Source organism: Falco peregrinus, chromosome 3 (genome assembly GCF_023634155.1).
Source record: "Falco peregrinus isolate bFalPer1 chromosome 3, bFalPer1.pri, whole genome shotgun sequence".
NCBI lineage: Eukaryota > Metazoa > Chordata > Aves > Falconiformes > Falconidae > Falco > Falco peregrinus.
Genome location: NC_073723.1, coordinates 1371275 through 1386655, shown reverse-complemented (window position 1 = coordinate 1386655; position 15381 = coordinate 1371275). Strand labels below are relative to the sequence as shown.

At 48.7% G+C, this 15381-nt stretch overlaps 1 protein-coding gene and 1 long non-coding RNA gene across 8 annotated transcripts; one reads left to right on the top strand and one right to left on the bottom strand.

Annotated features, from left to right (window-relative positions):
• The first annotated feature begins 2519 nt into the window (after positions 1-2519).
• LOC114013536 (casein kinase I-like) lies at positions 2520-14171 on the top strand. 7 transcript variants are annotated; one of them, XR_008746511.1, is made up of 5 exons: positions 2520-2652; positions 8329-8448; positions 12379-12442; positions 13100-13175; positions 13342-13691. XR_008746511.1 is itself a non-coding variant. In XM_055799982.1 (5 exons), exons 1-5 carry the CDS (start codon positions 7930-7932, stop codon positions 13895-13897), a joined length of 516 nt encoding a protein of 171 aa, XP_055655957.1. In that variant the 5' UTR covers positions 7527-7929; the 3' UTR covers positions 13898-13930. The 7 variants fall into 7 exon arrangements, 2 of the variants coding, with proteins under 2 accessions (XP_055655957.1, XP_055655958.1); XR_008746512.1 differs by lacking the exon at positions 2520-2652 and adding an exon at positions 7525-7961 and having other exon boundaries at positions 8302-8448; XM_055799982.1 differs by lacking the exons at positions 2520-2652; positions 8329-8448 and adding exons at positions 7527-7961; positions 13703-13930 and having other exon boundaries at positions 13342-13490.
• On the bottom strand, positions 11712-13165 carry LOC129784134 (uncharacterized). Its single transcript, XR_008746516.1, has 2 exons — positions 13080-13165; positions 11712-11832 (listed from the first exon to the last, which is right to left on the bottom strand). It is a non-coding gene; the product is annotated as an uncharacterized LOC129784134 (long non-coding RNA).
• Positions 14172-15381: the final 1210 nt, after the last annotated feature.

Genomic DNA, 15381 nt, shown 5'->3' with positions numbered 1-15381 from the left:
TACTCTGCTGTATGTAATGTGTACCCTCGAGTAACTTGGTGAGCGTGCTCAGAGGTGACACTCCCCCGTGCTCCCAGCGCTGTCATAAAGAATGCCTGCCTTCTGAAACTTCACATCAGGTCTGAGAGGGTTTTTCACCGTGACCGCCTTTACGGGATCATTTTCTGGTGACCCAGGTGAGACTCTGCTATTGAGCGTCGGTGGAGCTGTGAATCGCAGCAATTCCAGCTTCTTGGTCAACCAGGAGCGAAAGCGTGCCCAGATCTAGTCTGAGAAAGCATTTGGCACGTGATAGAGTTTCGCTCTTCCCTGTGGTCAGCCTTTGTGCCGTTTTCCTGGGCAGGGGTCCTGGTCACAGGACTCGGGACCTTTGCTACGGTCCAAGAGCGATTCCAAGGTGAGGAAGAGGTGTACGCCGTTTGAAGACCTGTCTTCCAGCTGGATGTTGGTGAGTTATCTCTGCGGAAGCTCGCGCTCCTCACAGAGGTTATTCCTGGTGAGAAGGCAACTTCACATGGCTACCAGGGCACAGCGAGAACCACAAACAGAAATCCTTCCTGGCACCTTCTCTGGTGGAGCTGTGCATGGGTGGTGCCGTGGAGCATTTTGGCTGCGGCCGAGTGCAAATGTCAGCTTCTCCCCATTTCACCCCAGAAAGTAGGTAGCACAACTGTTGTGGTGTGCTTCACATGGCTACCAGGGCAAAGTGAGAACCACAAACAGAAGTGTCCTGGGGCCTGGTTGTGGGCCACAAGTTCCTCTGGGGGGGCCCGTGGTGCTCGTTGGTGCCGGAGGGGGGGGCACAGGGGCCTCTGGGGAGGCTTGGAGGGGCCATAGAGTCTTCCCTGCCCCTAGGAAGGCATAGGGGCCTCGGGGGGCGGCACAGGTGCCTGGGGGGGCTTGGGAGGGATAGGGGGCTCTGGGGGGGGGGCACAGGAGCCTCTGGGGGTTTTGGGGAGCCCATGGGGGTCTGGGGAGGCATAGGGGCCTTAGTGAGGGGGCCTAGGGGCTTCTGGGGCCTCTGGGGGGGCCATAAGGCTATTTGAGGGCCTGGGGGGGCATAAGGGCCTCTGGAGGGACTTGGCGGGCAGGTGGGGGGTACAGGGGCCTCTGGGGGGGCAGTAGTGTTGCTGGGAAGGGACTTAGGTCCTTTAGGTGAGCTGGGGGGTGCAGTGACTATGCAGGGGCCTTGGCAGCGGCTGGGGGGCTGGTTGGAGGGCACAAGGTCCTCTGGGGGGCTTGGGGGGCATCTGGGGTGGATGGGAGGCACAGGGGCCTCGTGGGGGAGCCCATGGGGGGGCCATGGGGCTGGGGGGGCCATAGGGCAGCTGTGCCCCCAGCCCGTTCCTCTATACTCCCAGTTCCTGCTGGTGGGTCCACAGAGGGCCCAGGTCGAGCCCCCTCCCCAGGTAAGGGGGGGCCCAGGACGGCGGACACGGTAAGGGGGCCGGGGGCGGCACTGACACACACACCCTGTTATAAATTGAGACCACAACGGATCATAATCCAATTAAAATTTTATTAATTATAGCAAGTAGAATATGAGCAAAACCAGCGCTGGACGACAGGGGAGTCTACGCTCCGCCAACTGCCGTCCTGAGCAGTTCAAACAGTCCCTTTTTATACATCTTTACTCCCGTGTTCATGAGGTAGTGGAGGTACTCTGCGCATGCTTCAGTTGTTGTTAGGGGGTCGTTTTCTGCCTTCTGGTGGTCGTTGAGGCCGAAGTAAGAAGTCTTCCTCCTTTGTCCCATACTTGACCCCTCACTCATATGTCCTTATATGGGGTAGTTTGTCCTGTTTCTGTCGGTTCCTGGACATCTGGTGGTTATCTTATCTTGCACAAGCGGTATCTTGTGGCTGTTTATATCTTTTGCTGTCTGACCTTTACATTGGGCCTAACATAAATCTTTATAAACAATACCCTAGTGCATAGTTTCTCACACTGTCTGACCTTTACATTGGGCTTAACATAAATCTTAATAAACAATACCCTAGTCCATAGTTTCTCACACACCCCAAGCCCCCCCCCCGGCACCGCTGTCCCGGGCGGGGGGGCGGGGGGGGGGCGTGCGAGCGATCCCCCCCCCGGTGCCTCCCCAGCAGCAAACAGCCCGGGGGGGCTGCCCCACCCCCCTGGAGCAGGCAAGTGGTGAGGGGGCGGGGGGGACAGGATGGGGGCTATAGGGGTTAGGAGGGGCTATAGGGGCTATGAGGGAGCAAACCGGGGCTGTAAAGGCTGAGGGGGCAGGGGGGCGGGGGTGCACGGGGGCGCGGGGGGGCAGGTGGTCGGAGGAGGCAGGGGGGCGGGGGACACGGGGGGGGGCGCACGGAGTGAGCGGGGGGGGCTCTCCGGGCAGGCACAGTTTTGGGGAGGGATGGGGGTGCGGGTGTGGGCAGAGGGGGGCCGGGAGGGGCAGGGGGCTGGAGGGGCAAGACAGGGGCTATAGCGGGGGGGGGAGGGCGGCAGGGCCCACAGGGGCAACCCCCCCCGGGACCGTGGGCATGCCCGTGGCCGGCGGCGGGCCCGGCCCGGCCCCGGCAGGCGGGTTTAATTTCCGGCCACGCGGCGCCCCGGCGCGGCTGCGGCGGTGCGGGGCTTCCCCGGGAGCCTGGAAGGCTTTCGGGCCGGGCCGTGCGGCGGCGCGCTGGGTGAGCGGGCGGGCCCGGGCCTCCCCGTCGGGCAGCGGCCGGCCGGGGGGGACGTGGCGGGCCGGCGCTCGGCCGCGGCAGGGAGCGCCTGGTGCCGGCGGCGGGCGGGCTGAGGCGGGAGGACGGCCCGGGCGCGGCGGGGCTGCCGGCGGTTCTCGTCTCCCCGGCAGTGGCGGTGCTCCGCGGGCTGCTCACGGTGCTGCCTTTTTTTTACTCGGAGCTGCGCCGCTGCCTCAGCGAGGAGGCGAGGAGCGGCGGCGGGGCCCGGGAGGGGGGTCGGCCCGCGGCGCCCTGCCGCCCCCCCGCCGCCTCCGGGTGCCCGGGCAGCCGCCGCAGCTCTGCGCGGGGCTTTGTCTTTCCCCCAGCCGCCGGCCGGGGCCGTGGCAGCGGGCTGGGGCCGCAGGGGCTGCCTTGGGGCCTGCGGTAACGCTGGCGCAGGGGCGCGGCTCAGGAGCCTCTTCAGCCCCTGCGAGCGGGCACGACGAAAAAGAAAGCCGGCGGCGGAAATTCCCCCCCGCCCCCGCGGCTGCTGTCTTTCTGTACAAAGTATTACAAAGGGCAAGCGGGGCTGCTGTCTTTCTGTACAAAGTATTACAAAGGGCAAGCGCGAGGAATTGCTGGTGCCTCGTGGTTACGCAGCCGGGCCTGCTGGGCGCTTGAACCAGCGCGTCCAGTCAGGTAGCGTTATTTTTCTAGTTTGTAAATGAACCTGAGGTTTCAACCCCCTTACATTTCTGTACGGCAGTGTACTTGGTCAGAGAGCTCAGTCGCACTGCCAGAGCTGGCACAGAGTTCCCTTGGGACTCCAGACTTGACTGTCTTGTTGACAGGCTCGAGAGCCTGCTTTGGAAGTCACTTGGCAAGGCACAGCTTTGCCGTGGTTGTGGTACTTGAATTCTGACTGTAGTGCCACTGCCACATGTTAGCCTTTCTCCAGAAGTTACAAAAGCCTTCACGTTTTCACTCTTTAAAAAAACTGAACAGGCAGTATAAATAAAGGAAGCAAGCTGAACTGTAAAAAAAAGAAAATAAAATAAAAATCAGTGAAGCTATCAAGGAACTATGTGTACCCTCTAGAACAGGGGTCCTGAAACTTTTTTAAACAGGGGGCTGGCGTGCAGATGAAGTGGCAGGCAGATTCTGCGGCTGCTTGGTTCCCCCCCAACCCCTGGCGGGGGCGGGGGGGGATGTTTCTGCAAATACCGGGGGCCGGACTGAGGACCCTGGGGGGCTGTATCTGGCCTGCGGGCCGTAGTTTGAGGACTCCTGCTCTAGAAATTCCGCTAGCTAACATACCAATGGGTGAGATTTGTGCATTTTTCTTGGTGGAAAAATATTTCTGCCCTGTGAGCCCTGAGGATGGCTCTGATAGCAGGGAGAGGCAGTTTCTATCACTGTGCAGAAGGGTGAAGCTTCTGCTTTCCTGGCTGGGTTTGGTAGTGCTGTCAATGGTGATTGTGTGGTTCTACCAAGATCAGTCATTTGAAATGTTGCCACTTGTTATGTATAGTTGGTGGCTCTGGTCTGGTGGGAAGCTAGATCTGCCCTTCATGCTGTGTGAGGCCATCAAGACCATGTGTCAGACTGGTTATGCCTTTACTGGTGGCTATAGACAAATAGAAGATCAGAGGGCAAGCGCTGCTCCTCACATTCACTCTTTCCACCTTTTTGCAGGCTCCATGAGAGAGCACCTAGATGTGTTTGAAGCGTCTGGGAATGAAGGAGACATGGCTTTGCCACCTCCGTCAGGATCTCGGAAGGGGAAAATAGCAAGAGAAGCTACCAAAGCCCCAGCAGAATTGGGACAGGGGAGATGGGAGCCCTCAGTAGGGTTGGACATCTGGGAATTGTGTGCCAGACAAGTACAGAATAAATGCTACATGTGAAGCAAAGACACCGTAAGGTGAGGAGTGTGTGAAGGGCGTGTTTGTATGAGAAAGAGCAGTCTGAAGGCACAAAAGGAAAATTGGTGGAACACAGGGATAAAATAAATGAAAACATAAAGCAAAAGCAAGAAAACAAAAGTAGTAGGTAATGTTTATTTGGAGGGGAGCGTGTGTGTGTGTAAATCCCAAGCCTTAGGAAGAGCCTGAAACGTCTCTAAAAAAACACCCCCAAAAAGGGCAGGCCGGGGGGAGAAAAAAAAGAGACTGATCTAGGAGAAACATGTACGAACAGGGAAAGAACCTGGAAAGGGCATGAGGTTTAACGAAACTTTGAGTTGCCACTAGCAGCAGGGATGTCCACTGTTAGCCTGTACAAATGTGTGATCTAGTAGTGACACGGCCTCTCCTCTTTCTCCTCTCGGTCCCTGTGCTCCCCTAATACATCTGCCTAGTCTGGGCTCTGGTCCTGCCCCATCGCCAGGGTGTTTGTGCTGTGGCCAGGCTGAAGGGTCCTTGGGTTCTATTGTGCTTGTGGCGGTTCGCTGCAGTACAAATAATGGATATAAGCTAATTATTAATGTAAGCTATGTTGTCGTAGGGAGGCTGAGTGGAAGAGGAAATTCACTTATAAAGGTTTTCAAAGGAAGGATTTACCAAAGAGCTTTCTCTGTTGATGTGTTCTGTACCTTGGAAATGGAGACTGACTGTTAAAGAAAACCTCGAGTAAAACAAGAATAAAAGAAAAACAACTGAGAGGTTACTGTGCCATGTGCACACTACTGCCAAACAAAGAACTTCAGACTTGATGACAGAGCTGTATATAAGCTTGCATGATGAAATCTGAAGCTGGATAAACACAGCTTGGTTTTCACTTATAGTTTAGTGCCCGTAATCTGTCCAGCATCATAAAGATCTTAAAGGTGAGCCAAGTTTTACGAGACCTTGGGTGAGTTATAGTTTCTGATGGAAACCATGCAAAAAAAGATGCCAAAGCAGACAAAAGTTAGGGTTCTGACTGTGTTATGCTTCAAGTTTCAGAATTAAAGTCTAAGCTCAAAGTAAAATAAAACTGGGGCACTTCTGGCCAACTAACTGGAGCTGCTGCCTGCTTGCTGCTTTGTTTTGGTTTTTTTTTTTCTTTTTTTGTTTGTTGTTGTTGTTGTGACAATCTGTAGCCTGCCTTTGTGGGTTTTTTTGTACTTCCCACGTTGTCAGAAATGAAAATGGAATACAGATTCTGTTCTGCCTTTTATTTTCTTGTTGACAAACATCTGGAGACTCAGCTTCTATAATAACTGAGCCTTAGCAAGTAGGTCTTGCTCTGCAGTGTCTCTTGGGAGTGGTTATGTTACTGCTGGCTCTGCTCTAGAGGAGGAAGACGGCTCAACTTGTGTTTTCCCGTTGCAGGTGTTGTCCTGGAGAAGGCCATGCATAAGTGCATTCTGAAGCCGTTGAAGAGCCATATTGAAGCGATGTTGAAAGAGTTTCATACTGCAGATGGTTCTTGGAAACAACCGAAGGAAAACCTTCAGGTGGTGCGGCAGAGGAGTCCTCAGGAACTGGGCGTGTTTGTTCCAACACCAGACTACGTGGATGTTGAAAGTTTGTGACCCCGCAGAAAATGTATTCGCCTGAAAAGAAAGTCATACTGCTGCTGAGAGTTTGCAAATTGATTTATACTGTTATGGAGAATAACTCAGGTGTGGTGCTTCTTGTGGTTCAAGGTCATTGTTTTTCTAAACCTGGGGTTGTGTTTTGGTGAAGGAAATGAGACCACCTGATTCTGCAGCTTTGTCTCCTTCGCCTGGAGCTCTTGTAGCATCTCCTTGCCCTTTTGAGAGGGATTCTTCCTCTCTGCTTCCTTCCTGATCTCTCTGCATCTGGCAGCACATCTTACACATTCAGTGTGAAGCAGATTAAACACACCCCACCCCACCCCACCCCCCCCAGCCACCAGCTTTGCTTGAGTGTAGGCATTTGAATTTGGCTGTCAGAAAGGCTGTCCTGTAAGCCTAGAATTTGACACTGGTTCTAAATTAGTATTTTCCTGGAAATCGTAATAAAGGATACACCCAGTATCTAGCTGCAGTAATTCAGCAGTGTGTGTGCAATATGACAATTACAAGGGCTCTGTGTCAATGGCTGGGGGAAAGCAGCCCCTGATCCAGTGTTTTGGGTTTGCTGTGCCTCTGAATGTTCTCGTTGGACAATTTCTTTGTGTTTTTGCAAGAGAAATAACATCTATTTCTACACTGTAGCAGGAGTCCCAAAGTGACCTTGAAACCTAGATGGTGAAATGGAACCACAGACCAGTTAAGACCCGCTTGATTAGTCAGCGGCACAGTTAAAACGCTGTGCTGGACAGTATGAATTCATAGGTGCAGCTCTGTTGCCTGATGTCTTATCATACACTGCTGTGGTAGGTCACGAGCTAAGGTGAAGCAATGCTGGTGGTAGTGGAAGATTTTTTTTCTCTAAGAAAGTATAAGCTGCTGCAGGTGGTTGGCAGTTTTCTTTCGAGCGCTGAATCTGCAGCTGGGCTCTGTGCCGATCAGGATGCTTGCTTTCTTTTGAGATTTGAGGTGAATGGTGAAAGCTTGAGGCTGTAAAAGACCCCCAAGCACTTTGGCAAGATTTGGGCAGGAGCTTAGACCTGGTTTATTTCTGTGCAAAATCCTGCATTTTAAAATGGATATAGGAATCTTTGCCCAAAGTGATGTAAACTTTGTTTTTTTCTCCATACTGTATTATCACATTGAGTAAGGTATTCCCAACATGCAAAAGAAAAGTACTGAGAGGCTTCTGGTGAACCATTGTACTGAGGGGCTTGGGCTAAGATGCAGCAAATTGGGTTGTCTTGCTTTGTCGTGTAAAGTTTTAAAACGTGGCGTCGAGCCAGCACCTGTTTCCAGTACCTGCTTTGTCCTGTAATGCCACTGCCACATGTTAGCCTTTCTCCAGAAGTTACAAAAGCAGAATGAGCGTTAAGAATCTGATTACCCTTTAACTAAATTAAAAAAGAAATTGCGGGATGAAGTGACTGGAAGTCCTTCAGGTATGTTACTGCCGTGCATGTTATCCGCCTGTCTAGCGATCTTTCCTGCCTCTTGTTCAGTTGTGGTAATTCCTTTGGGTAATGCGTTGGGCTCTAAATGTAGTGCATCTTGACTTCCTCCTGACCCCCCCGAGATGTTATCGGTCTTTGCCTTCCTCACATTTCACAGGGCGTGGGAAGGCCAGAGAGGCTGGAATCCTCGGCTGTTGTGTGTGGAGAAGCTGTCAGCCTTCTAAGAGAGCATGTAGCCAGCAAGCGCATCGTGGTGCTTCGGTACCGAGCTGATACCACAGGCCTCAATCTTTTTGTGAAAAGGGATCACAAGGAAATGTGCTGATGTTGAAGGGGGAGAGGTGGCGGGGGAAGAGGTAGGAGGCAGCTTTCAACCAATTTTAGGCTTAACTCCTGTGTTCCTGAACATGGTTCTGGGCTTTGAGGGGTTTGCTTTTGGCTTTTTGCCTTAAGCGCGTCTACCTTTCAGGGTAACGCTTTCTTGGAAGTTGGAAACGGTCCTTCTGGGACACCAAACCAAACCCTGTACCTGGGAGGGCCATTTAGCGTGCGGCACCTTGCGTTTTACTCCGTCGGTCACTTGACCCTAGCCGTACACGCTCTCCCAGTTTGGCACGTTCTTACCCTGCTGGCTGAAAGATTCTGTCTTTTCATTTCCTCGGCTTGTCACAGGCCATAACACTTGTGTGTTCATAGACCGCTTTCCTTGCTCGCTGCTTTCAGATTTGAGCGTCGATGCCACGGATGTAACAGGAAAACAGCAGCAGGACGTAGAGCACAAGCCGTTTAAACAATGCTTGGATAAAGCTGCCAATCGTGTGACTCCAGAAGCCGACGGACACGGTAAGATGCTATTCTGCCATTCTTGGACAGATGCTCTCACAGCCTTTCCATCACCGTATGCCTGCTACGATATTCATGGGAACAAGGGACGGCTGAATTCACAGCGTTTTAAACACCACAAACTCTTGAAGAGTTTATAGGACACAAATGTATTACACTGGCAGATCAGACAAGCTCCTCTGTGTGTGTGTGCATATATATTATACTCGGTACTTTTGCGAGGCAAGTCTTTGCCCGGTCCCTCTGAAATTGGGACAAGGACTCATCGATGCATTTCAGGAGCAAAGCTGCTGAGTGAACGGGCTTTTCCTACTAGAAATCAAGCAGCTGGTCTGGCAAAACTTGACTTTGGTTGCATCTTTAAATCCTAGGAGGCCGACAGTGGGACGAGCTGGTTAGAGGAAAGAGCCTCTCTCCAGGGAAGGCTCCGCTGACTTGACCTTTAAGCCTAAACTTGCGTCTTCCTACGTTTGCTTTGTGTGTGTTAATGGATACCTGATTCATAGATTTCAGTTGATGGATCAGTTACAAGTTGGAGTAAGTGGTCCTTGGCTACATAAACCTCTCCTCTGCATTTTTTTACATGTTGCGACTTACTGTTGTACTTCAGTACAAACTGGGAACGATTCTGGTAGTGTTGCAGTCAAACAGTAATGCTGTCCTGACTTTGCAGTCTGCGTGTCTTCAGAACCTTTGGTCACTGTAGAGTATGAGCAAATGCCTCTTGCTTGCTTGCAGCTGGTACGTGGGATAACACTGCCAGTCCTGATGTGAGAGGAGAGTTCTGGGAACAGTGCGTGCGTTGGGATGTGAAGTCAGTACCATCAGATCTGGATTTTCCAACACCTGTACAAGATGCGTGAGAGGTCCCAGACCACTGAATTTGCCAGAGGGGCTAGCAGGTCCATTGAGCCTTGCGTCTTAATTCTGATTTCCTGAGCTGTGGCTTGGTTGGAGTGGCAAGATGGTGAGTGGGAAACACTTCAGATCTCTTTCATCAAGATGAGCTAAGTGTTGTCTTCTAGCTCCTACAGTACTGGCTTGAGTAGTGTTCCCAGTTGTCAGTACTGCATGTTGTACCTGCGTGAGCACCTGATCTTCTGTGTCTGCCCACCAGTGCTGAAATACCTCTTCCTAGGCATCCGCCTTAACGCAGCCTCTCCCTCCACTCTCACCCACATATACATTTTTGGTCAGGCATCCCAGGGTGGAGGAACTGTCTTCTGTTAACTAGACTCGTAACTCCTTTGCTGAAGTGCCCTCGTGTGTTCCATCCTTTGATGCTCCACTACTCTACCGAGGAAAGTGCAGGCTTCTTTCAGACCTCGTTCCCTGCTTCTCCCAAGGTGTGTGCCACGTTGTCACGTGAAGGGGGGGGGGGGGGGGGGGAGCAGCAGTATGCAATCCTCTCAACCCAAGGTGTTTGATCTGTCTGTTAGTGCCCCAGGAAAGCTGAGACCCTTGTTCCCGACCAGTCTGTCAGACCCTTCACTGAAAAGTCCCACTGGATCGAAGGGCAAATCGACTGACTTGTTCGGGGTGGCACACTAGCAGCATTAGGGGGACCCCTCAGCGGGTCTTCCCACTTTGTTTGAATGTGTTACCCGCTGCCGGCAACTGCCAGCGCCCACAAAGGACTCGCACCAACAGTTCACGGAATAACACTCCTTATTAATAGGAAATCGTGACAATTTAAGGTTTGTGATTGCCAGTGATAGGGCCTGTCTGCAAAACCAAGCTTTGAATTACATACAACTACATACAACTGAATTCTAATCGCTAATAACAGCTAGCATGAGTTAGTTATTTAGCATGCATAAAACAGAGCTCTTACCCGATAGGTGTCCCTACGGGGGAGAAGACAGGTTCAGCCCATCGACGGATCCCAGAAGTTCTGATGGAGTCTTCCCTAATTTCTCCCTTCATCTGTCCACTTCTTATACTTCATAGTACATTGCATATTCATTTTCATACACAGGATTAGTTACAAGTTTCTGGCTTCTAATACAAATTAGTACGTATCCCCAGATAGCACTGCTGAAGTTCTCTGCTAACTACGCATGCTCCTCAGGCAGGGTTTTGCCCTCCTTTGGTGGGGCTGTTTGAGTTGGAGGTTGTGATCTCCCGCTAAGAATAAGGCAATTATCTTTGTCTTATTTTCAACTAATTTTCTGTTGATGTCAGTGGATTGCAACACTTTATCATCCCGTTTCCTCTCGTAGCCAGAACTTTCCTCACTTGAAGGTTTCTTTCTGCATAACTTAGGTAATGGCATTGTTTTCACTGCCTGTTCTTTGTTTCTCATCCTCCCCAAGGCTGACTACCTTGGTGAGAAGTCCCTGCATAACAACTGTAGAGAGTGAGTCAGCTTGACCTAGCTTTGTGAACACTGAATCAGAGTTGGGTAACCGAGGAGTTTAGACAATCCCCCCGCCCCCCCCCCCCTTTGGACTCGTTTCAGTTCAGGACCGGTCCATTTCCATCACATCTAGGCGGAGCTTGAGTGACTTTGGTCATGCATATTGTTGTTACTAACTGGTGGTGTGTGCCCAGCGAGGTGTAGTAGTACCTTGGAGGCAGGCAGCTTTGAGGTGGAGGTGTGCGTTAGTATTACAATGGGATTATTTCAGCTGAGGAAAGTAATTTCACCATAACGGTTGGCTCAGCCACAGACATCTCCTGGATTCTTCGTGTGCCAGCTGGTGTGCAGCTTATCGGCTGTGTGGTGCCACCTGGTTCCCTTTCCTGCAGGGAGCACGACGGCCTGGCCGTGGTGTCTCCACTCCGCACCGTCCTCCGTCACCACTATCCGCGTGCGCTGAGCTGCCAGGAGGTGTTGCTTAGGGCACTGTGGTGATACGGATTCTGTGCATGCCAACCATCCTGAAGGCCATAGCTGTATTTTACCCTAAAAAAGCTTTCCGTAATACTACGCTTCTGTTAGGACGCAATTTTGTCGAATTCCCGCCCCTCAGGGTGATTTTCCCACACACCTGCAGGCAGCAGGACTAATGTCATCTCCTTTTGCCTGCTTGGGCTCGGACTAAAATCCCTTCCCTGACTATTCTTTAGCTTTTACAGCCCTTGAGCCTTCCCTTGGGCCTGGTTGGTAGCCCTTTGCCATTTCACCCTGTTCACAGCCAGCGTGAGTCTAGGTACCGACTATCTCAAAGAACTTCAGTTACACGATAAACCTGCTTTTTTGTAAATTAAGTCTAGCATTTTAATTTCAAAGGGAACTATGGGAACTCCTGTCCGCATGGTGACCTAGCATAAGCAATGATGGAAAGGTGCATCAGATGTGACCTCCGTGTCAGCTCAGTGTGCCTCAGACAGACTGCATTTGGCACTCCGTGGCATGCTGCGCAGCTCCAGAAATTCATGCTAGGGAAAAAATGGGCAAAAATAATAGTCATGTAGAAACATGAGTTAGGAAGAAATGCTATAAATTAGGTATTTCTGTTGACTGAGGCAGTTGATCTTGCTTGTGGATCTTTGGGGTGTGAACTTGATGCTGAACAACTCGTTTTTCATTTGACATGCCAGAATTATTTTAAAAGAGATAGAAGAGAAGCTTATGAAATAGAATAGGTTATTGAGTCTTCCTAAAATGCCCACAAGGATTATGTATAAAGCCAAAGTGAAGGATGATGGAATAAAATTCTGTGCTTTACAAGTAAATGCAGTACACTTAACTAGGACCCTGCACGGAGATCAGGTTTATTTCTGTTTTTAAAATCCAAAAGAAGTTTAGGAAGTCTTAGAGGTTAGTATTGTGGGAAATAAATGGCTCTTCCACAAAAAATTCCACGTCAGCAAGGCTCTTTGAACAATTATTTTTGAAATCAGTTCTAACTACAGCCAGTTAGCAGTTTAATGTTGAAATGTATATTTGCTCTCCTATAAAGCAGTATTTCGTTTGCATTTCAGTGCTGTGAGTCTTGACAAATTTGGGAAGAGCCCGAGGGAAATTTTTCATCCTGAGATACAGAAGGTAGGAGGCGACTTCTTTTTTTTGGTTTGGTTGTGGCTTTTTATTCTTTTCTGGAAAAATAAGTCGTTAGGTGTAAATGCTAGTGGTTTGTTCCTTTCGGTAGCAGGATAGTAATGAGGAGTAGGGTTACAGTTACAAAATAAGCTGTCTTTATGGGTTGAACTGGCTACTTTGAAATTAAACAAATATACGAGTATGTTCCAGGGGTTTTTGTGCTGTCTTCAGTACCAGTGTGCTAAAGATATTGATTTGTTTACAGGATTTATTTGCTCTTGAAGAGCAAGAGGTAAATGTAAACTTTTCACTCCTAGCACTTACTTAGTGACTTATAACAACTTCAGTATCGATTGCTTATTGCAGTAAAAAAATGTGGTATTTCTGTGCAAATATGAGATGGAAAATCATTTAAAGCACCGGCATAATATATCCTATTAATAGATGAGCAACTTAGTGCTATCGTAAAATTCATAATCTGTGATCAAAAGTAAATTATTAGGTATCTGCTACTTGAGCATGCAATAGAGCTGGTATGAAGTGTATATTCCCGTGTGTAGGGCGTATACAAAAGATGTATAAAAAAGTCCTTAAAGGAAACATTGTTTTAGGTCTTTTGTTTGATTGTCTGTTTATCCTGTACCATTTGGTTTTATTTCTCAGGGACCTGTGAATTTTAAATTTGGAGTCCTTTATGCTAAGGGTGGGCAGCTTACAGATGATGAAATGTTCAGCGATGGTGAGTTTTTCACCTTTTTCTTGGCTGACGGTTGCATCAAATATTGAGCTTCACTGTGAGTACAAACAGTCACAGTCGTGACCCTCTTAGAATTCATCTTAGGAGCCTTGAAGATTTGTATATAAATCAAATTGTTATACTGGATAAACTGTTTCTTTTTCTCTAGTGTGCGTTCCCACAATTAAGTGGTGTGGAGCTGAAGGGGACTACAATGGAATGGTGATGGAGCCGTTTGGACCGAGTCTTGAAGATCTCTTCGGTTTTTGTTCAAGGAAATTTAGTCTCGAGACAGTCCTATTACTCGCTGACCAAATGGTAGGAACCTGCTTTGTTGATCTTGACGGTGCAGTATGTTGGAATATTCAGATTCCTTGAGAGATCAGAACCAAATATGTTGTTTCTGTAATTTAGAGGTGAATAGGCCTGTTATCATGAAAGAAAAGACTCAACATTGGTTTTGTTTCTCTTAAATACAAAGTGCCCCATCTAAAGTGATTACAAAGTTTTAATTGATTTCTAAAAAGCAGACTTGCGCTGTTTGCAAACCGTCTGTTGCACTGCTCAAAGACAAAAGAAATTCGCCCGAGAAAGTTTTTGGAAACAAATGTAAAATAGACACGGGGAAAGAGCTGGAGAGGTTTATGTGTTGTCTGTCGAATTATGTTCTCTTTAATGCCCTTACATTTTGCAATAAAAAGTTTCATTACCTCTTTTATCGTTAAGACAATGTTGCTCGTGTTTTTATACGGAAAAAAGTGTATGCCTAGTCTCTCTCGAATGATTTATGGTTGTTGTTTTTTTTTTCCTCTTTATCTAGATTAGTTGAATTGAATACGTTCACTCTGAGAACTTCATCCACTGAGATGTGAAGCCAGACAACTTCTTAATGGGCCTTGGGAAGAAAGGCAATCTTGTCTACATAATAGACTCTGGGTTAGCAAAGAAGTAGCGAGACTCTCAAACTCACCAACATATCCCATATCGTGAAAATAAAAACTTAACAGGAGCCGCCTGTTATGCATCCATCAACACGCATCTTGGAATCAGCGAGCTGGAGAAAGCAATAAATAAAAACTTTAATTAAAAGTGTCGATGCACTTAATTTTAGCACAAGTAGATGTTGCTTTAATGAGGCATAGAGTATGATCCTTATTTATGGCACTTAACAGCGCAGTGTGCTTGGCCTCTTATCTCTTGATTGGGTGGGAATTGGTCCGACTGTAATTCTCAGGAATTAGCACCTTTTTTTTTAATAATTGCAAGGGTGATAGGCTTTTTCTTGTACTGTTTATCGTGGGCATAGTAACTCAGCTATCCCTTGTTTTTCAAAGGTTTTTTATGACAGTCTTGTTGCACAGTCTTTTGTTTTTCCAGTACTCCTAATGAGTCCACTTTTTTATACTGTTGTAGAGCAATCTCACGGAGATGACTTGGAGTCCTTGGGCTATGTACTGATGTATTTTAACCTGGGCTCCCTCCCCTGGCAGGGACTGAAAGCAGCAACAAAGAGGCAGAAATAGGAACGTTATCGGTGAAAAGAAAATGTCTACACCCGTTGAGGTTTTGTGTAAAAGGATATTCTTGTAAGTTACTTTTCTGCGGCACTAGGCTTACGTGTTCATGGTTTAGTGGGATTTCTTTTTGCTTTACGCTGAATCCTACCAGTCTTTTTACTTGTGTGTGTGTCTCTCTCTCTTTTTTTTTTTTTTTTTTTCCCCTTTTTCTTTTTTTCTAAATTCCCCCAACCCTGCCCATGGTTGGGCGTGTCTGTGATAGAGATACTGTGCCTTCAAGACTGGGATCTTTCTGTTCATAGAGCGTTTCTAATTATCCTTTGTCTTAACTATTAGTAAACAATCCCTGAGGTGCCCTCAATTCAAAGGGTAGCTTAGTACATCTGATTTGCACTGTGTTGTGTGTGCATGCATCGGTGTTGGCTGGATAACTCTTGACAGCAAACAGCATTTTGAGAAACTACCCATTTCTTCATATGGGTGGGTACTGTTTCTTGAATTAATTGGATTGCAGTCAGATGCACCTATTGCAGTTGTTTCACTTGAGAATTGTCATTCCAGGTTCATGTAGTTTGGCCTGTTGATGGTCAGCATCTGTGAGAGGTGTAAGAAACCCTCCTATATCCTAGCGTCGTGCTTCAAAGCTTTTCTGTTTCTCAGCTTGGTATTCATGCCACAGTAATAATGAGGTG

Coding starts and splice junctions, on each gene's coding strand:
- LOC114013536 (XM_055799982.1), top strand. CDS start 7,930: ATGTTGAAGGGGGAGAGGTGGCGGGGGAAGAG. Junction 7,962..12,378: donor GAGAGGTGGCGGGGGAAGAG/GTAGGAGGCAGC, acceptor TTTGCATTTCAG/TGCTGTGAGTCTTGACAAAT. Junction 12,443..13,099: donor TTCATCCTGAGATACAGAAG/GTAGGAGGCGAC, acceptor TTTATTTCTCAG/GGACCTGTGAATTTTAAATT.